The sequence below is a fragment of the Solanum pennellii genome, chromosome 3, assembly GCF_001406875.1.
Source record: "Solanum pennellii chromosome 3, SPENNV200".
In the NCBI taxonomy this organism is placed as follows: domain Eukaryota; kingdom Viridiplantae; phylum Streptophyta; class Magnoliopsida; order Solanales; family Solanaceae; genus Solanum; species Solanum pennellii.
Window position 1 is genome coordinate 1799100 of NC_028639.1, and position 22415 is coordinate 1821514.

At 34.4% G+C, this 22415-nt stretch overlaps 3 protein-coding genes across 4 annotated transcripts; all 3 read left to right on the plus strand.

Annotated features, from left to right (window-relative positions):
* Positions 1 to 575: 575 nt before the first annotated feature.
* On the plus strand, positions 576 to 4866 carry LOC107012396 (65-kDa microtubule-associated protein 3). The gene is made up of 13 exons (XM_015212237.2): positions 576 to 725; positions 1061 to 1149; positions 1259 to 1465; positions 1670 to 1921; positions 2028 to 2237; positions 2328 to 2483; positions 2599 to 2758; positions 2857 to 3008; positions 3093 to 3180; positions 3441 to 3514; positions 3619 to 3693; positions 3796 to 4108; positions 4204 to 4866. Exons 2-13 carry the CDS (start codon positions 1078 to 1080, stop codon positions 4665 to 4667), a joined length of 2223 nt encoding a protein of 740 aa, XP_015067723.1. The 5' UTR covers positions 576 to 725; positions 1061 to 1077; the 3' UTR covers positions 4668 to 4866.
* Positions 4867 to 6493: 1627 nt separating this feature from the next.
* Positions 6494 to 13057, plus strand: LOC107012722. 2 transcript variants are annotated; one of them, XM_015212635.2, is made up of 6 exons: positions 6494 to 6617; positions 7011 to 7191; positions 10393 to 11149; positions 11701 to 11778; positions 11928 to 12091; positions 12596 to 13057. In XM_015212635.2, the coding sequence occupies exons 2-6, from the start codon at positions 7060 to 7062 to the stop codon at positions 12869 to 12871; spliced, it is 1407 nt and encodes a 468-aa protein (XP_015068121.1). In that variant the 5' UTR covers positions 6494 to 6617; positions 7011 to 7059; the 3' UTR covers positions 12872 to 13057. The 2 variants fall into 2 exon arrangements, with proteins under 2 accessions (XP_015068121.1, XP_027770963.1); XM_027915162.1 differs by lacking the exon at positions 6494 to 6617 and adding an exon at positions 6654 to 6770.
* A 1123-nt stretch (positions 13058 to 14180) lies between these two features.
* Positions 14181 to 20651, plus strand: LOC107012684 (AT-hook motif nuclear-localized protein 1). Its single transcript, XM_015212593.2, has 5 exons — positions 14181 to 15140; positions 16510 to 16583; positions 19303 to 19434; positions 19607 to 19768; positions 20104 to 20651. The coding sequence occupies exons 1-5, from the start codon at positions 14804 to 14806 to the stop codon at positions 20374 to 20376; spliced, it is 978 nt and encodes a 325-aa protein (XP_015068079.1). The 5' UTR covers positions 14181 to 14803; the 3' UTR covers positions 20377 to 20651.
* The last annotated feature ends 1764 nt before the right edge of the window (positions 20652 to 22415 follow it).

Consider the following 22415-nt stretch of genomic DNA (forward strand, 5'->3'; position numbering starts at 1 on the left):
ATTTCCACTATAAACAAGTTCATGTATGTAAAGATCGTTAAAATAGTTAAAATGTGTAACTAACTTTTCGAGACAAGTTCAGGAGAAATCTATATTTTCTCCCTTATATTAAATAATAAGAAAATTTCAAAAAAGAAAAAGTATATGTATGTATGGCAATAATTAAGTCATCCTATTTCTAGATTTTTATCATTTATAGCAAATAGATATGAAGAGATAAATTTAAGATATATACGGAACCAATTCAACATTTAAGTTTTTGCTATTTGAATGTTGAGCTCAATTTTTACTATACATCATCAAAAAAATATTCTTAATTAGAATGTGAAATATGACACCAATAATCACGTAGAGAGATTCACCAAGTTTTAATGAAAGAGAAAAAAACAGTAAGGTAAAGTTGGCCCAAGGTATAAAACTCAAACTCGAGGACTATATTTCCATTTTTCGTAAGATTATGGACTAATTTGAAACATTAGAAAATCAAGGGACGAAACGGTCGAACGTTACTAAACTTTTTGCAGAATGACTATTAAACTATAGATCCGCTCATCTTCAACGGTCGAATTTTTCATATTTTAACGGCTACTTTTCTTCCCATTTCTCTCTCTCTATCGTTAGCTTCATTCGAATCAATAATTTTGAACATCCTCTCATCAATTAGCATCCGGAACAAAAACATCTCAGCTTTCGATTTCCAAATTGTAACATAACTGTTGATTCAGGTACTTCCCAACAAATTTTATGCTTCTATGATGTGTAAATTTATAGGAAAATAATGTAAAATCGATGCGTAAATCATGGATTTTTGTTCTTTTTCTTCCTAAATGATGGAAACGGATGAAAGTAAATCCATTCTATCTCTATTTTACCAATCCCTGATTGTTGTAGATATGATTTAGGGTTTATTGGATGTGTTTTCTGGATTTGTTCAGTAGAAGTAGTGGGAATGATGAGTTAGGGTTTAAGTTTCACTTCAATTAATGAGATTAGTGTTTGTGTTCTCATGGTGTTTGTTTTATGCTACACTGATCTTATAAAGATTGTTTTTTGTTAACAGATCTGAGGTCTTTTAAGATGACAGCTGCTCAAGGTGATTCAGTTCAGCAAATGGAAACTACATGTGGAACATTGCTATATGAATTGCAGGTAATTTTCATGAATTAGCTACTAGTGACTTGTTCGAAATTCATCAGTTCTTGATACTAATCTTGCAGTTCAAACATGTTTCCTTCTTTTTTTCCTCCTTTTTTTAAAGATTATATGGGATGAAGTTGGGGAATCTGATACTGAAAGGGATAAAATGCTGTATGAGCTTGAACGAGAATGTTTAGAAGTATATAGAAGAAAGGTGGATCAGGCTAACAAGAGTAGAGCTCAATTAAGGCAGGCAATTGCTGATGCTGAAGCAGAGCTGGCAGCTATCTGTTCTGCGATGGGGGAGCGACCAGTTCATATTAGGCAGGTCAGGAAAACATAACCAAATAGCCTTACAAGTTATCTTTTCAGGGATTTGTAGAAAGAAATGACATACATTTTGTTCTTTATCCAATCTCCGAGATGATAATTCGAAATAATAGCTTGTAATTGTATGTTTTTAAATGAGATTTACGTGTTAATTTTAGTTTCATGAAATAGTAATCAATTTTACTATGAATGTTGTGTTCAGTCTGATCAGAGCCTTGGAGGTCTGAAGGCAGAACTTAGAACCATTCTTCCAGAATTGGAAGAGATGCGCAATAGGAAATCTGATAGAAAGAATCAATTCATTGAAGTTACAAAGCAGTTACAGAAGATAAGGGATGAAATTTTTAAACCCACTGGTTGTACTTCTACTGCTGTGGTAATTGATGAAAGTGATTTATCGTTAAGAAAGCTAGAAGAATTACATGCTGAACTGCAGGCACTTCAAAAGGAGAAGGTCAGTTTTCTGCTGCACTCTATTCAGTTGTTCCAAATCTCCCCATACTCCCGAGCAAATGAAAGAACAACTATTTTGACTGATTTTTACTATCCTTTGGTGGCAGAGTGAACGCTTAAAACAAGTTCTGGACCACCTAAGTACTTTGAACTCACTATGCTTGGTTCTTGGTATGGATTTCAAAAATACTGTCAATGAGGTTCATCCGAGTCTAGGGGAATCTGAAGGAACCAAGAATATAAGTAATGACACCATCCAACATTTAGCTGCTGCAATAGGAAGACTAAGAGAGGTTAAGTTACTCAGGATGAAACGGGTATGCAAATTATTAAATTGTTCTGAAGTCACTGATTCTTTTTTTTCCTTTTTAACTCAATACACATTGTTGACCTTCTTATTGTCGCAGCTGCAAGAGCTTGCATCTTCCATGTTGGAACTATGGAATTTGATGGACACCCCCATTGAAGAGCAACAGACTTTTCAGAATGTTACTTGTAAGATAGCTGCCTCAGAACATGAGATAACAGAGCCAAATATCCTGTCAGTGGATTTCATTAATTATGTAAGTAAATGTATAATTAGATAAATTATTTTGGCGTCTTCCACTACACGACTATTCCTTTTGTCATTTGAGAGTGTACTATGGGAAATGACACTAAAAATATTTTACTATCAAGGTTGAGGGAGAATTGTCCCGCTTGGAAGAGTTGAAAGCAAGCAAAATGAAAGAGCTTGTTTTGAAGAAAAGATCAGAACTAGAAGAGATATGCAGAAAAACACACATGGTTGCTGATTCAGATAATGCGATGGATGTTGCTATTGAAGCTATTGAATCTGGTATTTATCTTGTAGCCAACAGGCAGTTCTAGTCTTAAGCCTACAGCCTGTTTATGTGATTAATGTCAAGATTTTTTTGCCTTTTTGCTCTCTTAAAGGAGCTGTTGATGCTGCTTCTATCCTCGAGCAAATTGAACTCCAAGTAGCACAAGTTAAAGAAGAAGCCTTCAGCAGGAAAGAAATATTAGACAAGGTGGAGAAATGGATAGCTGCATGCGAGGAGGAGTGCTGGCTTGAAGAATACAACAGGGTTGGTTTGCTTTTGACTTGCATTGTAATGTGCTTTATAAGTATACTCATTATCACTCAATTATCTCCTTTGACTCCTGCCCAGGATGAAAATCGTTACAATGCTGGACGAGGTGCACACCTTACTCTAAAGCGTGCTGAGAAAGCTCGTACTTTGGTTAATAAGCTTCCAGGTATAAGTTACATCCTGATTGTTTTGTCCCATTTGTCTGGAGTCTCATTTTTAATATGAAATCATTGTCTTATAGATCTGGTGACTTCAGTGTTGAGAAAAATAATAATGTTATTATTTTTATCTTTGAACTATTACTTCTTGACAACTTGTTATGTATCCTGATGTTTGGGAAACAAAGAAATTTGACACAATTACAGTTGTTGAACTACAATATTGCCTGATACTGATGTGTCTGATCGTATTAATGTTATTGAACAGTAATGGTAGAGGCATTGGCATCAAAAACAAAAGCATGGGAAAATGAGAGAGGAATTGATTTCACTTATGATGGAGTATGTTCTCTTCACTTTTGCTTTTTTAAATATGTCAATTTTCTGGTATAAGTTACCGGCAGCACGTGAGCTTTCCCCTCAAGTTTTGATCTACTTTCTGCTAGATCCGTCTTCTCGCTATGCTTGAAGAGTATAACATCTTACGGCAAGAAAAGGAGGAAGAACGCAAAAGACAACGAGTATGAACTGAACCCTCAATTGACTTTTGTTGAAGCTATAAAAATGTTTGCTCATCATTGATGAGTCAGTCTTCTAAAACCTTCATATTTTTCTCAATGCAGGACCAGAAGAAACTTCAGGGACAATTAATGGCAGAACATGAAGCTATGTATGGCTCAAAGCCTAGTCCTATGAAGAACCAAAGTGCCAAAAAGGGTCGTAGAATGTCATGCAGTGGTGCAACCAATAGAAGGCTTTCTGTTGGAGGAACAATGCTCCAAACTCCGAAGCTTTCTATTGGGGGAACAATGCCCCAAACTCCAAAAACTGAATTCAATTCAACCAAAGCTACACCAAACACACATAACACAAAGAAATCTGATCTCTTTCAATTCAATTATTCCAACGATGATGGATTGCCAGCTCTATCATCAGGTAATTTTCTCACAATATTAATCTCCTTATTATAACCCTTGATCAACTTGGTGGAAATATCAGCTGCTAATTATCTTCTACACTTCTCCGTGTAGGGCGGAAAGGTCTGGATCTTGCTGGACTTCCTTTGAAAAAGCAGTCCAATACAGTAAACGGTTGCGAGTTGGAGAAAACTATGACACGGAAGCCTTTCTCCCCCATTTCTTCCACTGATTCATCCAAGTTCAATGCAACTAACATTTTGGAAGATCAGAATAGAAAGCATAATCATAATGAGATGGCGAATAAGATGCTTCCAAGTAGCCAAATATTCTCTACCCCAGTGAAGACTCTTTATACTACAGAAGAAGAGAACAGAACTCCTCTCACAGTGCCAATAATTCCTGTCCCTTCTACTCCTTTAACTGTGTCTGCCCCCATGCAGACAGCTGTAACACCTGTTCATAATGCTCTTGTTCCTTGCAATTATTCGAAGCCAGTCGAGGAGATTCCTGTAGAGATTGAGTATTCTTTTGAGGAGAGAAGGCTAGGTTTTGTTCTTCCCAGAACACAAGTCTAGCACCAACAAAAGACAGAAAATTCATTGTTAATTACTGCTTGGAGTGCTTATGATTTGTTAGCTAATCCTGTTCTTGCTTTATGGTTAAAAAGTCAATCTGTATATTGGCTTCTTTTAACGTGTACATGAATATTGAACGTGGACTGAATTTTTATAATAAATAGGTGAATTATTCCTACATGTATGATCATTTTGCAAATATCCATAGTACACCAGTGAAATTTATTTCTCTTCACTTTCTGAAAATTTGTCCAATACATTATTACATCTATAATGTAACTTAAAATAATTCTTTGCAAATTCTGTTGGCGTTTCAAATTTCGTACACCAATGATCTTATTTTGTCTTCATTTTGACTCGGTCTAGCTAGGACAGAGCCATCCTAAAGAGACTTTCTTCTGTTCTAGGTTTCCACAAAGCGGTATCAGTGTATATAATATGATTTTCATGTATCTGAGATATATAGACTATCTTGCTTGCCTCTTTCTCTATGACAATGTATCTAAAAGCAAATGTACATGTATCTAGGTGTATTGGACTTGAAATCTGATATGACATCATTAACTAGTGAGTAAAATGTAATTATTTCAAACTTTAGGGAGAATTAGTAAAATATAGCACGAATATTTGTGTAATTAAGTAGTTTGACCTTAGATACACCCTTCATTATTCTTTCGGTCAAAATATCTCCTTTATGTTATCCTTTCAAATATACCTCTCTCATTATCGACGACACACGTCAAACTCATAGTCAAATAACTCATCTGCAATTTAAAATATCTGATTCTATTTTAATAGTTACTTTTCATAGTTACTTTTCAACCCATCCAAACAGCTGCTTGGATGGACTTTAAAGTAGGTCAATCCTACTTGTTAGTCAAATCTATTTTTAAGTTATATTTTTTATTTTTGGAATGTTTGACCAAGTTAAAAATAACTTTAATATGACTTAATAAAACAAAGTTGAAAATAGATACTACTCTACTTTTTATTACTTAAAAATTACTTAAGTTTAACTTTTTTAAAAACTATTTTTTAGTGCTCTAAAAATATATTTAAATTAGGTAATTGCCCACGCTTCTGTCATAAATAATAATTACATTAAACTTGCAAATATTCTTTTGTTAATGTTCATACAATAAAAATAATGGAAAAAAGTAGGTTCTTAAATTTTTCTTTTTAGCAATATCCCAGCATGAATTTGATTATTTGTCAGTATCACATAACTCAAGAACCTATAATGAATGAATTGTTCAGGAAATAATAAATCATTGGTTATTTAATCAACATTAAAAGGAAAACAAAGAAGAAATAAGAATATATATATATACAAAGACATCTCGTAAGGAAAAAAACACTTTTAAGTTGCATAGATTATACAATTGTGATATATGTCTTAGAAAAAGTTCAAAATTTTGTTACGGATTCAAAAAAGAAATCACGACTAAACATGAAAATATCTTTTGAACTTGCATAATTAATTTTTTCAATTGATAAGTGAGAAACTACTTATCTATGTAAAAATAGATAATATGTTAACTTATTTATATAGTACTTCAAAATTCAAGAATTTTATATATAATATCAAAACATGAATTGTTGAAACTGAGTACAATAATTATTTTTTGTATAATATATTTACTATATGTGTATATATTCATCGGAGACAATAACTTTGTAGAAATATAAACAATATAGTTAAAAATATATACTTAAAATAATAATTAATATCATAAGTATAAATTAATAACAGTAACAAAAAAAAAAAAAGCATAACAAAATCTATAAAAATAAAATGAAATAGAAAAAAAAATTGAATCCACCTAATGAAATTTATTCTCAAGGGTAAAATTTTTACCTTTTCAAAAACTTCAAAATACAAACGGAGGCTTATTCACGGCAGCTTCTGCTGACTTAAGCGCAGCTTCACGGTGGTCGCCATTAACGCAGGTATTGGTATTTTTTTCCCTCTTTAGTTTCATTTCTGTTTACTTTACTGAATTGCCTATTCTACCGTAGCGATGATTACTTTGAGTTGCTATAAGAAGCTAGGGCTAGTAAATAGTGTTCCGAATTATTGAAAAAGATGAAATCTTTGACTAGGTATTGAATTTTACGTTTTGTATCATAGAAATTTTCATGTTTCTGTAAATGGTGAAGCACATGTCCATGTCGAAAACCATGTCCCTACTCCTCCTTACTGTACAAAAATATTAAATTACATTTGCAATGTTAGCATGCCATTTTTTTTTTTCAATTTAGTGGCCTCTGAACAAATTTGTGGCACCCCAATGTGCTATCTCTAAGCAATATTTATATGAGTGTTGTAATGGCTCTATGTAGTGGGGAAGAAAGTTGTGGAAAGGGAACGCACTTTGTCAGGAGAAGAGAGATGGTTCACCACAATGAAGCATGTGAAATGTGTACCCGCACGTGCATGTTGATACATGGACAAAGGGATCCTTCACCAATTGTTAGCTCTTTCTTCAAAGTCATGATCGACAAACGCTTTTCCAAAATTCTGGTATAATACGATCTTACACTTGGTTTTTAAGTTTCGAGTTTAAAGCTTCCTAAAGAAAGCATTGGTTTTTATAACAATGTTTGCTTAATTTGTTATTGTATTTTTTCAAATTTAGTTTTTTTACATCCATTAGCTTGTCTTTTTGAGGTTACTTTGGAGAAACTTTCTTTCTTTTTTATAGTTCTAGGCTTGCATCAATTCTTTTTAGCACATATACTTAGTACACTATCACACCTATGGAGCTATCTACTTAGAATACCATGTCGGACATGGCCAAAACATCTCAGACGACCTTCTCTTGTTAAATTTTTTTTATGTGCGCCAGTGCGCGGCTTGTATAGTTTGTCAGATGTGGTTATCTCTAACCTTATCCAATCTTGCGTAACACCACACCCATTTTAGCATCTGCAGTTATACAACACTCTGTTTTAGTATGTGTATTACATCTTCGTCTATCATATCATTCTCTTAAAAACTCCGCCTAGATATTTGGATTGCCTGCATTTTGGACCACAATCCATGGACAAAGCCTAAGTTAAGCGTTGGTTTCGGATAAAGAGAACTTTATAATCTCATTTGAATTGTCGAATGAGTTCTGTCAATCTTAACATTTTTTGTGTTTCAAACTTTGTAAAGATTACACTGCTTATACAATAGGATAAAAACGAAAGAAATAAGAACTTTAGAGAGATGACCCTTCTTGGCTAGAATCTCTATCAATAAATTCAGTCTGTTCCCCCCTTCACCTAGTGATGCTTAAAAAGAAAGACGTTCAAACTATGACTGGATAAGACCAACTTCAACTTGTGATCCATGTAAATTCTTCCAATATTTGAGTACCTTGCCTACCTGCTAATGTCACATTTAAATCTTCTAAAGCATTACAACCTTATGTAGATTTATCGATAACGAAATAAGACGAAGCTTTCAAGCTAGTCATAAGGGGGAAGGCCCTTTCAATTCTGGAATGGGATAAATCTGTCTCATCATCCTTCAATCATCGGCTTGAGTCTGCTGCATATATAACATTTCAAATGTCTTTACAGCCACTTGAGCTCGTATGAAAAATTATATTTCTTACACTTTCAAACGATCCCGATCTGCATTGTTGAAAATTTGAAAAAAAAGACCAAACAGCCTGTCCAAATTGCCAACAATCGAAGAATTCTGAACCTTCTTGTTTAACTGTGGATTACTGGATTAGTTTTCTCAAGTGTGAATCAGGGGAATAACTTTTCAAGAACTGATCGAGATATAGAAGAGTTCTTTTAAGCTCATTAAATATACTCCTAAAACTGATCAACAAAAGATGCAAGTCAGTCTTCAGTGACGTTAAAATTCCAAAATGAAATATTTCGTACTTAGAGAAAATAATAGAAAAAACTAATAGAACCTTGAAATCAGATACATCAGTTATTTGGTACTGTAATGCTACATAATTGATGTCCTTTGACCAAGGGACGTCAGACAGTCCTGTTACAGGTCTGGTTCTTTTGCTTCTAGTGCCGAAGGGGTTGTTGTGTTACCAGAAAGTACTTGATATGTTGAGTTGTATAGATTATGAGGCTAGAGGGGATGACGTTTGAGTGAAATTGGATTGGTGGAGAAAATAGGTTACCTATTGAGGCACATAATGGTGGAGTTATGATTGTGGTGTACCGAAGATAAAACAAGGTGGTTGGTGGTGAACATGAAGAAAGGGGAGGGGAAATAATGTGTTGATGGATTGTAAAATTATGAGTTGGAATGTGAGGGAATGAATGACCCCAACAAAAGGGCCATCATTAAAGTAGGTTTGAGAGGATGAGTGGCAGATGTGATATGTTTTCAAGAATTTTTTTTGAAGACCTTTACAAATAGCATTATTAGGAAAGGGAGGGGGGAGGTTGACTGAAGTATGACTGTATTTCAGCCGGGGAAATTTGGGAGGAATACTCATTCCTTGGGATGATAGAAGGTGGAGTATGTGGAGGTCAACAATAGGGGGTTTGTGTTAGGGATGCAGTTTAGATTCATTAGCAATGGAATTTAGTGGGGATTTGGGGGTATCTATGGACCTATAAGGAGGGGTCAAAGATGTTTTTTTTGGGAGGAGTTAAGAGTTGAGATGGGGAGGTGGTATATGCTTTGGGGTTTAGGTGGATTTTTAATACCATAAGATTCCCACAGAAGGGGTTTTGGTGTTATTGATAACCTTTTTCCTATTATTTTCCTTTTAACACGTGCCTCTTTCACTTGGTTTAGGTCGGAGGACCCAATATCTAGATTAAGAGTGGAGAGATTTTTAGTGTCTACTTCTTTGGAGGAGTTGGCTCCCAACATGATCCAGATTCCTCTTCTGCAACGGTTATCAAACCATTCACCAATCATGTTGTATGGAAGTAGAAGAAGATAGACGAGATCTTCTTTTAGATTTGAGAACATGTGGCTAAGTGTGATATATTTCGGGGTTGGAGTGACTGGTTGGTGGTGGAGTTAAGGTGGATGGGAGGTTTTTTTATATGCTTGCCAAAAGTTGAAATTGCTTAAAAAATATAATGTTGTGGAATAAAGAGGTGTTTGGGAGGGTAGAGGTGAAAATGAGAGAGATTACAAATGAAGTAGAGATAAGAAATGGCAGAAGTAAGAAGGGTGTTACAGGGAGAAGGAGATGAAAGAGGGTATGAAAAGGGAGCAGCCCAAGAGGTTAGTTGTAGAAAGATCGAGGGGAACTCTCATACAAGTGTGAGTTTGATTGCACTATCCTCTTTCCCTTCCCAACCCTTCTAAGAAATGGAAAAATAATTTACTCTAAGAAAAAGCTATGAAGTTTCTGAGCGAAAAATATTCTTACAGTCCTTTATATGGTAGGTGGTAGCTGCAATTTCTAAGAAGCTTTGTTGTAGTGTCAGTTTGGTTTCTCTCCATTATGCTTTTAGCAGAGTCCACATTCTATCATTTCTTTTCTTTAGAAATAGTTGGCGTGCATTTGTTGCTTTAACTTTCCTAAATGTTAATTTTTGCAATTTAAATTGACCACATGAAAGGACAAAATTGGTGTAACTTTTTTTTGAAATTCTTATGATAAGCGAATGTTCAATGTACTATTCAAACTCTTCCAATGGTGTGGTGGATAACTTATTTCATTAGCCTAGGTGGGTGAGTTACATATCAGTTTATACTTTATTATAGCCATTCATATTCTAAGTGCAAACTTTTCAGTACTTTCCCCCCAGATTTGCTCGATTGGTGTCTCACTTGACTGGTCAAGAAACTTACCTGGAGGACTCAAGTGGACAGCAATGGAGGGTGGGAATATGTAATCATAATGGTTCTCTTGCAATTCGACAAGGATGGCGTACCTTTTCATCAGAGCATGGTCTAAAAGTGGGAGACTTTTTGGTTTTCCACTATATTCAGGGTCAGCACTTCGTTGTTCAAATATATGGAACAAGTGGTTGTCAGAAGATCAACTCTTATAATGGCACTCATTTGGGGAAGAAAAGACCGAGAACTAATTCTACAGAAACTTCCCATGATGAGCTGTCTCCTGAAACTGACATAAATTTAAGGAAAAAATGGAATTCAACACCCTCAGTTACTGCTATACCAGAGTCTGAAAGGGCTGGACACCAGCCAGTGACCACAACTTTTGCATCAAACATTGATGCCGAAACTGGAGAGCAACAAATAGTTCCCCAAGAAGAAGGAACCAGTGATGTTCTACAAGGTGAAAACAGACCTCATAATCACACCGATATAATATCACAAAGGGAATCAAGTTCAGTAGATGTGGTCCCTTTGGAGATGGAGCTCTTAACCTTGAAAGCACCTTTCCTTGACGTAAAAATCACTCAGACTGAAAAAATTTCTGGACCAGTGAACGATATTTCACTTTTGGGCCAAACAGATGAAAATGACCATCATGTGGGTCTTATCTCTAACACATCTCTGAAATCAGCTGAAAATGGTACCAATGGTAATTTTCCCCCTTTCATATATGTCATATTTTCTTTATATCTTTACTGTGTCCGGAAAGACCGGAAGGAAAGGGAAAAATACAAAGAGGGAAAATAGGAAGGAAGTGGGAGAGAACTTTAAGTGGGGCAAAGAGAAAAATGATCTCTCTGTCTCTCCCGACTTCTCTAGTTAAATAAAAGAAGAAAAAAGAAAATTTTGTACTTTTCCCTAATTTCTTTCCTCTTTCCCATTTCCTTGCATATACGTGATTTACTTTGATTTGCTCCAATATATATTCTTAACCACACAATGGATGATTTATTAGGCAGTCATTTGATGTATTTATATAATAAAGAAACTCACTGTACCAGCAAAAATCAAGTTACCACAGAGAAATCCAATGAAGCATCTCAATTTGCTAAGCTTTCACTCTCTCATATTAAAACATATTTTTTGTTCTGCTTTATTAAATGTAGTTTTTCTGTTCTGTCAAGTTATTTATGAGTCTCGATTTTTGCTTTATCTTTTTTGGATTTCTGCCTGTTAATTGAGGGGCTTTGCGTCCTACAGTGAAGGAAACAAGAGTAGATAAGCTAGAACTGAAGGAGATGGAAGCAAACACTCGTTGCCCTTCTAAAAATTTTAATGGTATAACATTTTCATATTTAGTTTATAATTCATTTGATATCCCTTTCTCATAACTGCTCGTCATCCCATGCATGTATTCACTGTTGAGTCTCTTTGACCATCTTTCCCGCTGCTTTCTTATTTGATATACTGCATATGAGCAAATGCAGGGAAAGAGCCAAAAATAACAGAGAAAGATGGTCAAGTTTATCCTGAGGCTGTCATTGGTAATAACATAGCTATAAAAAGCGAGCCTGCAGATTCAGGAGACACATCATTTCCTGATGCTGGTAACTTCTCATGTTCACTGCGGGTGGATGGTCGAAATTTTCTGGTGAAGATCTTGCTGATATTATTCTTTCTGCTTTTAGCTGGATTTTGAGGAATTTCATTTGTTTGATTTCTTGCAGCATATACGGTACTTGAATGTGTATAATCTTGAGTGTTCATTGGAGTGACATGCACTTTAGTACTACTTTCACATATCCTTGGCATTGAATAATCAAAGAAGATATTATATAGGAGCTTGTAAGCATACTTTAGGCCTAAATGCTCTATTATATTTAGGAGAAAAAGATATCTCATTTTCTGTGAAGCAGGGCCTGCATTCCATTGCTGTTCAAATAACTTTTAATCACCTGATTACACTGTTCATTCTTTATATCTTTTTCTTTTTGCCATGATTTAAGGCCTAAACCTTTCTCATTAGAGAACATAGTTCACTCCACATTGTGCTTAACTATGTGTATTTGGCTGAAATTGTTCTTGATTCCTGGGTGTATATGGTTTTCGTCTCCTCGATATCTTTGAATTTACACTTCCTTAAATTACTGTGTAGGAATTACCTCAAAGCTGGCCACAAGTTATAGTGGGCAGAAGGAAGATGGGAAAGATTATTATTTATCTCAAAGGACCAGATAATAGATGCTGGCCTATCATCTATCATGAGAATTTCGGTTCTAAGATCTTGGCAGGAAACTGGGCATTATTTGCTGCAGTTTATGGCCTGAAACCTGGAGATGAATGTCTATTCCAACTTTCAAATCAGTCAAAACGTACGTTTACTGTACACGTAGCCCACAAGGTAGATGTCACTCAAACTACTTTGAGTTGATTATTGTCAGGCATTTGTGAGAATAATGTAACAGGGAGCTATGTCGAGATTTTACTTGATGGTTCTTATAAAGGTCACTTGATTTAAGCAAATCTGTAGTTCAGATATTGGATTTATTCATCCTGTGCTTGATCTGTGAATGCTATGTTGATACTTCCATTTAGCAGCATCATACATTGAAGCAAATAAAGGTCTCAAAGTTGCACATCAGCTGAACCCGTGCCACTAGTACTCATTCCGAGTGCCGCGGAGGTTAGAGCTGTCTATGCACCACTTGCAGGTGCCAACACATTTATATTTAGTATGATAGAGCTACTAGTAAGATAGACAAAAGGGTTTGTCCTGGATTTGTTTATCCTTTCAGTTTCCGGGGCTTGACAAAACAGAAAGTACCATAGTACGTCACATTTGACTTCAATACTATTGGCCAATTATATGAAATCAATTTGACTTCCATGGGAGTTTGCATGTCTCGATAAGAAAGATATCATTGTACTATAGTACAACATAACCCCAAAAGAATAATTACCGTTTATGGAACTTCACTAGATTTTATTTTATTGAATGATAGTTATTGAGACAATCTTAAGTGCCTCTGGTCCTATAATATACACTTTTCCACTTGGTTTCTCAAAATCAATCAATGTAGCTATTTTGCCTCCTCATTCACCAACATATTCATAAAGAAAATATACTGCAAATTATTCTAAAGTCCCACAAAGACCTGGATAACATAGGAATATTTTCCCTGAGTACTGCCAAAGTTGACTAATTGTAATGACTTCATAAATCATAACTCCAGGATTTTTGGAATATTATATATCTTACAATTGCCTCTATCGATTTTTCTGACTCTGCTACTTTTATACTATAATCATAGTTTGATAGTAAACTTTACGATAAAATAATTTATTAAATAAAAAACCAAGAGTATTTTTCTTTTTTTTTTTAATATTGTTTGAATGGTCAAGTTTTAATTTACCTAAAAAGACAAAGACAAGGTCAGAGATTGGAAAATTTTGTATGGCTCCAATGTTAACTTTACAGCTTGAAATAAATTAAACCACAATTTAAAAGTGAAGAGAGTTTTGTTCTTCCCAAATTTCTTTTTTTTTTTTAATTTTATATTCAATTCATTTAACTTAGTCATTTTTAAAAGCATCATTTATTAACAATCCTAAATGGACGTCAAATCATTTATTTAAACATAATTAATGCTACTTTGAATTTTCCATTTAAATATTACCTAATACTTAATTATTTTTCATATTTTTTAATTGAATTACAAAATTATTTTTCCCGAATTTTCAACTTTATTTTTCGTCCATCATCACCTTTTTTTTCTTGCAAAAAACCCTAATTTCACCAACTCTCTCAAGAAATTTTGAAAGCACAATAAAAATTAGCAATACATATTTTCTTTCCATTTTCATAAAATTATTTTGTATTTTTAAGCTCTGTTCTTTCTTTTGCAGTAACAGAGTATCAGTTAGTCATTAGGTTTCCAGTGCACATGGTCAGATGATCTTTCTGTAGATACAAATAAGTCTAGCATTTGCAGATTTCTGAGTTTGTACTTTTCTTGGTATTTTTTGCTTGTTATATATATATGTATATATATATTAGCATTTGAAAAAAGATTGTATTTTTATTATATTTGTTATTATGGGGTTTTGAGTTCTTGAAAAACAAATATATTTTTGCTGTTTTGGGAGCTTATGTTATTCGGAGTTGTCTTCAGGGTTTAAGGGGTTTTGAGTTCTTGAAAAAAAACAACCATTTTTTGCTGTTTTGGGGGATTAAGTTATTTGGTGTTTTCTTCAGGGTTTAAGGGGTTTTGAGTTCTTGAAAACAAAAATCTTTTTACTATTTTTGGGGCTTGAGTTATTTGGGGATTAAGGGGTTTTGGTTGTTTTATTATTGTGTATATGCATGGAGGAGAAAGAAGGAGTTAATGGTTCAGGGGTTACAGTTAAAGGTGATGAAGCTCCAGAGAGCTACAGAGTGGCTCCCAGGAGTGAAAGTAATAATATTGAGTTTAGTGGATCAATTGTAGCAACAACACCTGTAAATGTGACAGAAGAGACGAAGAAGAAGAGGGGTAGACCTAGGAAATATGGACCAGATGGTAAACCAGCAGTTGCATTATCACCAATGCCAATATCAGCTTCAATTCCTCTTGCTGGAGATTTTTCAGCTTGGAAAAACAGCGGAAGTCGCCCCGTTGATTCCTTTAAGAAGAAGAATAAGTTTGAGGTTGGAACTCCAGGTAACATCTTAACCCTCCTATTGATCCTTTTCCCCCTATTTGCATTACCGGGTGTTTTTATATATTAGAATTTGAATGGAATTTTAAAATTTTCTGTATTCATGCTGCTGAATAGTTATTTGTGAGTAATAATGTTTCAGCATGAGGCTGGGTCTACCGGAGTGGATTTGTTTGCTCTGTTTCTGTTTGTTTCTGCATTGTTCATTGAAGTGAGTTATTGTAAGTATTTAACTTAAACTGGGGATCAAGAAGGGTCTTGATTTCCTGGCATTTATGATGTTAAAGAAGATACTAAAAGCGGAGATTCTTACTGAATCTAAAGCTGCAATTTTCTTGATGCATTAAGCCAAATAGAGTTGGACCACTTGGCTGTGTATTCTTTTAAGCTGATATGACTGGACAGGTCTGTCTTTACCCAAGAATTGTGAGATGGAATAAGAAAAAATAACCAAGTGCATATAACGAAGATGCCGATTAACTTTTGCAAAGACAAGAAAGTGATGGAATCTATATTGATCTGACCCATCTGACTCACATTCTTCTACTATTCATCTTTTTACATGACAAAAAAATATTGAGCTCAGAATCAGTTAATTCAGTTATCGTTGTACAAGTAATTATAATGTAGATGGGTTCTGGCACAATAACATTTGCTATTTGAATATTCATGTCATTCACTATTGTGCAAAACATTCTACTGCTGTGATAGTGAATACTAGACATTCAATTAGAACAGTAATCACATATGTTTGCATGGCCCTATCAAAGTAATATTCTTTTACTACCTCATTGATCGGTTATCTTCTCGATTTCTACAAGATTAAATGTTGTATTTAGCAGCAATAGTTTATTCCCTCAGAAATAATAAAAGGGTTATCATCATTATGAAACATTTGAAGATATGTCCTCGTGAATGCATGCGAGTAACGAAATTCTGTTTATTGTGCTATTTTATCAAATTTCATAAACTAGAGTGCATACATGGATATTTTGTCTGTCGATATAAATTTGTTATTGACAGTATATCAACAGATGTAATACTGTTGTCATAATTCATATATAATCATGCAAAAATGAAGTGCCTCGGTGAATCTATTAATAAGTTATCAAAAAAATAAAAAAATTGAATCCATTGATAGACTTGACCAGTGTACCATTTTGAAACTTAGTAGCGTATAGTTTTCTCCAATTTTCCGTTGAAGCTGGTTAAACTTGCTCTCTTTGTGTTTTGTTTCAATATAATACTATCTAAATATCATGCTTATGAATTTTGCTTGTTGGAAACTGATATTATATTTAAAAATTCAGTTCCCTGTGTCTTGAAGGTTTAACTTTGTTTGAGCTAATACTTAACTCTGTATTTCCTTAGGGGAGGGGATGGCATACTCTGTCGGTGCAAGTGCAAATTTTACACCGCATGTGATCACTGTTAATGCTGGGGAGGTAAGCCTTATGTATTAATGAACTTCAAATGCTCATACTCCATTGTGCCTGCTTTATGACCTGAAGAAAGGAAGGATGGTGTTTGTTGAAGTTAGAGTTAAGGAGAGAATTATCTTATATGTTCCTTCGATAAGTTATGACTAATTATAAAAATTTTAGAGTAGGGATACTAGAGAAGTTAATCTGATGTTATGGACTACTACACAAATTTTTCTTTTGACCTTCTTATCCAGCCAAGTAGTGGTGTAACTGAAATAGAAGGAACGGTTAACCTAACTAATGAAGTTCATCAGTGCTCAATTTTTCAAACATCATAGTTGCTTCTAGGTACACTCTTGCAAAATTGGGTTAAATTTTGCTTCTAGCTGGCAATATGTGCAAATGTGTTTCTAGGCACTGATAAAGCACGAAGAGTGATAGTGGGTCAGACATGTCGATCAAATATATGATTCTATTTTCCATATGTCAAGTTTGAATTTCTCGTGTATTTGACTAGTCAAAAAAGAGTTAACTATAAGAGGTGACTTTGTAAGCAAAAAAGAACTTCCATACAGATATATTTTGGATTTTGGTTATATATTTCAGTCAGCCAAAGACGTCAGACTTATATTTCACACTGTTCTGCGAAACTATGAATAGTGAAAACCCATGCCACCCCTTGGTGAAGACAATAGAGAAGGTATATTGGTGAAAAGTAAGAATTTTTTCCTGAAGTTGACATGAGGTATAATTATAATTTCTGATGTATTTTTCCTTCTCAAAAAAACAATTTGTGATGTATCTTAGGAGAAACAGGTTAAAGCACCTAAATTAGGTGTGCTTCTTGGAAGATGGTATTTTGCATTGTGATAATTCAATCTGACTGAAGAAACATGTTCTAAACCTTTGTTTCCTTTAAAGGATGATGTATTTTTAATTCCCGGAATAAGCTTAAATGGCTGCCTTCTCTATTATCCATCTCCTTTTTTTTCACCCCACCAACTGAGTGCTTCATTTGAATGATAGGAATCAAATTAGGTCTTCTGCGTAGACCCTTGGGTAATAGGAATATATTGTAAGGCTGTCTCTTATGCAGTAGAGATTGACGCATGCATGTTATTGCGGTATTCTGTATTCAAAATTGTATGAAATATGAATATCAATTCCCACTAAACCAGTTAAGTGGGATTTATAAAAGTTTCACATACACCTACAAATGGAGTTCCTATGTATCTCTTCAAAGGTGAAATAAATATGTGTATCAAGAACTACCCCATTTAGACAAATATTTTGACTTTTGCTTTGCTTGTAATTCATCTGCATTTAGCCTCTTGCTAGTTGCATGCTGCTGTCTACTGCTGTATGAAATGAAGACATTATCAACATGGTTCTCAAGGCATAATAGGCTGATGAACCCTAGATTTCTTCTGATAAAAAAATTGTCAAAAAGATTTTTGTGAAAGGGAAGTCAAAGTAGACAATGAGTTGGGCGGAGGTAGTTTTAGTTGTTACTCTTATTGTGATTATTACTTCCTACCCAGTCTGATTGATACAATATCGTAGAACTGTATCTGGATAATTAATTTATATGGCTTCAATTCACCTGATTTCTCAATTATACATATTTACATTTAACAAAGACCCTATGATATATGTAATTGTGAATGGTTTGATGTACAACTAGTAGATATCTCATTATCCATATGTAGATCTTCCTTAGGCCTGTAACAAGTGACTGGTGCTTATTGGTTATTTCGATTGTACAATAAAGAACTAGACTTTGAGTGCTAACAATGTAGCGCTAATTACTTCTATTTAGTATGTCTTGAAACCAACATCTCTTGAACTTTTGGAAATTAGACAACTCCTGGATGTAGTGGTTGTATCAAGACAACTTTTTTAAAGGAGTTCATACTTGCATGAAATTTTTTTGTGGTTTTAAATAATACAGTACTGAACATCTGAAATAGTAAATACAATACTGGAATCTTGAATATGGGTGAAATAAACAAATTTCAATTCAATTCTCAATTTGCTCTTCGCTCACGGAGCATCACACCTGAATAAACTAAACACTAGATCTGGAGACCCAAAAATTTATAGCCTTGAGAATGTTTGTTCCATACTTTCACATTTATGATTTCTGTAATGATAATTGTCTAGAAAAGATGCACTTGCTTACTTCAACGGTTTAACCTACTCGTGCACGTGCACTTGGTGCTTTAGATTGATACCCTCTTTACTTTATGATCGGGCTTTAATTGATTTTTATGGACTCCCAAGTTCCAGTGAAAATGATTAAAATTCTTATAATATGTGTGATTTGGCAATGATGGGCCTTGCCATTTGAGGAAGTACGTCATATTTCTGGGAAATACAAAGTAGTAGGTTAAACAAAGTGGGATATATGTAGTAATTGTCAGTCCAAATATTAGAGATTTAACTCTTTCCAATTTGATTTGGGACTTGGTATCGTAGTCAATTGGGGGATACGTAAATAATTCTCATGCCATGCAGCTTGTCCGTCAGGTTAAAATATGTATTTGATGAAACATACTTACTAGAACTTGCATCAAATGCAAAAAAAAGTTCCATCTCACTGTTGGCAAACAATTATAGTAGCTGAGGAACCTTGCTTCTGAACATTTATTTTTGCTGAAATTTCCTTGGATGTTTGAACTTGTCTTAGAATACATTAAATCCAATTTCTTTTTGATTTATTATTTCTTTGGTCTATTAGGATGTGAACATGAAAATAATTTCATTTGCTCAACAAGGATCTAGAGCTATTTGTGTGCTGGCTGCAAATGGTGCAATTTCAAATGTTACACTCCGTCAGCCTAATTCTTCTGGTGGTACCTTGACCTACGAGGTGTGAGCCGTTTACTTTTACTACGCACAAAAAAGCAAGAAAAAAAATTATGCATGCATAAAATGTATACTTCTGTCCCATTGGGAATGAATGCAAGAACGGCGATGGGTCGTTCATCATCAGAGCATTTCTTCTAATCTAAATTATGATTTATGTTTCTTGCTTGCTGCAGGGTCATTTTGAAATTCTCTCTCTGACAGGATCATTCATGCCTAGTGATAATGGAGTAACAAAAAGCAGATCTGGTGGGATGAGTGTCTCTCTTTCAGGACCTGATGGTCGGGTTATGGGAGGAGGACTTGCCGGCATGTTGGTAGCTGCTGGTCCCATTCAGGTTAGTTTGGAACTACCAATGTTTTTGCCCCACTTATTCTTATTCCAACAAGGTGTTAGGCAACAAGCTGTTCAAGTGAAAAGAATCACATTTTGGGATTATTGGCTGGAAGTGCCACACAAAATATTATTGATCTTTCTTTTCCTGTACTTTTCCTTTGTATGCAATATGCATTCCATGTTAGCGGGAAAGTTCTTGAAATCTTATGAATGGCCAATTGCACCCACAGATAACTGCTACTTTGAATATCTTCTTCCTTAAAAACTTCTACTATTTCCTCATTTGTGTCCGACAACGATTTTGCAAAACTAATCTGAACGTCTTGAGTGCATCAGATTGTGGTTGGTAGCTTTCTACCTGGTCAACAGCTGGAGCAGAAGCCAAAGAAGCAAAGAGTCGAGCGTGCTGCTATTCCTGCCCCTCCCATTTCTGAAGAACGAACTGACGTTGCTTCCTCTGGACCAAGTCCCAAAGTTGCTGCTTCGATTTCCTTTCCTGGGGATAACTTGATCACTACAAATTCTATATACAGCTCAAGAATCTCAGCGTCACAAAACAACATATCTTTGCCTGGAATGGAATCTAAAGAGCAGAGCCTGTCATCCTGATTGAACTGATCGTTGCAACCTTATTGCTAATTGTTAGCCTCATGATCCCTTTATCTGATGAATATTAAGTAATTGACTTTGATAGGATTTAGTAGGGCATAATTTGTGTTTAGCTTAACCTAGAAGTGCTTCACTCTTGTTATAGGTGCCACAAGATAGGAATTTTCTACCAGTAGGAGCTGTTATGAATTATCACATTTTTTCTGATTGACTTGAATCTTAATGCTGATGTACCACTAAGTCTTTGGAGTAAATTGCAGAATCTCATTCTATCATTTGATGAGTAAAGGCTGAAAATAGGCAACTAGGAGGCTGTGTTAAAAATGGATCTGCAATGAAGGCCTACAGATGGATTTGTGGTTCAAAGTCTTTAATTTGCGATTTTCTTCTGCAGAATCTGCGTTATTCTTGAATTGCTTTGAGTTTGCAAGAAACAACGACATTGTTGTCGAAACACCATCTATTATCTCCTCATTATCAAGAGCTTCTTTCAAAGGAACTTTAGGGTAGAATAAATATCATGCCATTATCATCATGAGTACTTGGACTACTCAGTTTCAAGAATAACTTGTCAACAACACCATATCCAAGTCTTGAAACTAGGAAGCTGAGGACTAAACATAGCAGAGTTATCGCGAATTCCTTTCTTTAAAACACCTAATGAGACTGTAACAATAACATGATCAGCATACATTACTGATCCATCACTAAAATGTACCTTCACAGGCTTAGTATCAGTACCACCATCATCATTTTCCAACAGATTCCCATTCAGTTTTGGTCACTTTTCGGCCTAATTGAATCAAACCATCAGGTAAAACAGAGGCTAAAGCTTCAATCACACTCAAATACCCTTTACCTATAGTCATTTCATCTCCATGAAAATTACAATACTCACTTTCTCCATTGAAATCAAGAGTAATGCCTATGTATACTCTCAAACATTGCGAATATACGCCTTCTTCAAGTGACTTTCTACTCCAATTATCAAACACTTGTACATTTCCAAAGACCTTTCTTAAGATAAGAACCAGTACTGAGGTTTTTAATATTACCATTTTCAAGATTCAAACTTTCAAGAATTTGTCTACAAACCCCATCTTGAAAATTTTCTTGACAAGAAGAAAATTCTAACAAATTTGCTGTAAAAAATTGATATGGACTCAACAAGAGAGGAATTTACTTGGTAACCATTTTCTGTTATAGTGACACTTTAGCTGCTGTTAGACCAACAATTCCAGCTCCAATTATCACAATTTTTGTCTTTTGTCTCAACATTTTTGAGGCAAAAAGAAATTGAACTTTAAGTTTCAGATTAGTAAATAAATCGAAAGGAAAGAAGAGATTTTTCTCGATTTTTGTGAAATGTATATGTTTTGTTTGGTAACTATAGTGCATGTGTGTTATCAAGTATGAACTAATAAATAGAGAAGTGAATTATTTTGTGGTACTTAAACTATATACAAGTATCTATTGGCAAGCAAGTGGTAATCGTCATGACTCATGTTTGCTTCTTGACAAGGGTATTTTAGTCTTTTGGTGACTTCTTCGGTTTAAGTTGTGGTTTAGATAGAGATAGTTCACTTCAAGCTGTGGGTTGTCTTTGCGGATTTGAACTTTATTGAATTACCGTCTGAAATAAATTAAAATTCTTGTTTAAAATTTTAAATTTTAGTAGTAAGCCTCCAACTTTTGTAAGAAATAATTGAAATACATAATTTTAATGTAGTTTTAAAAAAATGGAGTCTCCAACTTTGATAAGAAATAACTGATATGCCTCTAAAATAAGTTAAAATCTTATTTAAATTTGTAAGAAAATGATTTGTCATTATTCCTTAAAAATAAATTAAAACCTTGTTTGGATTTTTAAATTTCTAGTATAGTAATTTGATTAGTCCCAAATTTGTGTAGAGAAACTATTAATGTTCTTTCAAAATAAATTAAACCCGCATTTAAATTTCTAAATTTCAGTCATAATTCGCTTTGGTACGATACGATAATTCGAGTTGTAACGCTACACGAAGGTCGATCATGTTATT

What these genes read in the sequence shown, in the direction of transcription:
- LOC107012722 (XM_027915162.1), top strand. An exon ending in AACGCTTTTCCAAAATTCTG is followed by an intron (nt 7,192 to 10,392) that starts GTATAATACGAT and finishes CAAACTTTTCAG; the next exon opens with TACTTTCCCCCCAGATTTGC. An exon ending in AGCTGAAAATGGTACCAATG is followed by an intron (nt 11,150 to 11,700) that starts GTAATTTTCCCC and finishes TGCGTCCTACAG; the next exon opens with TGAAGGAAACAAGAGTAGAT.
- LOC107012396 (XM_015212237.2), top strand. Translation starts at nt 1,078, where the DNA reads ATGACAGCTGCTCAAGGTGATTCAGTTCAGCAAATGGAAACTACATGT. An exon ending in GACCAGTTCATATTAGGCAG is followed by an intron (nt 1,466 to 1,669) that starts GTCAGGAAAACA and finishes TGTTGTGTTCAG; the next exon opens with TCTGATCAGAGCCTTGGAGG. An exon ending in AGGCACTTCAAAAGGAGAAG is followed by an intron (nt 1,922 to 2,027) that starts GTCAGTTTTCTG and finishes CTTTGGTGGCAG; the next exon opens with AGTGAACGCTTAAAACAAGT.
- LOC107012684 (XM_015212593.2), top strand. Translation starts at nt 14,804, where the DNA reads ATGGAGGAGAAAGAAGGAGTTAATGGTTCAGGGGTTACAGTTAAAGGT. An exon ending in TCACTGTTAATGCTGGGGAG is followed by an intron (nt 16,584 to 19,302) that starts GTAAGCCTTATG and finishes TTGGTCTATTAG; the next exon opens with GATGTGAACATGAAAATAAT. An exon ending in GTGGTACCTTGACCTACGAG is followed by an intron (nt 19,435 to 19,606) that starts GTGTGAGCCGTT and finishes TGCTTGCTGCAG; the next exon opens with GGTCATTTTGAAATTCTCTC.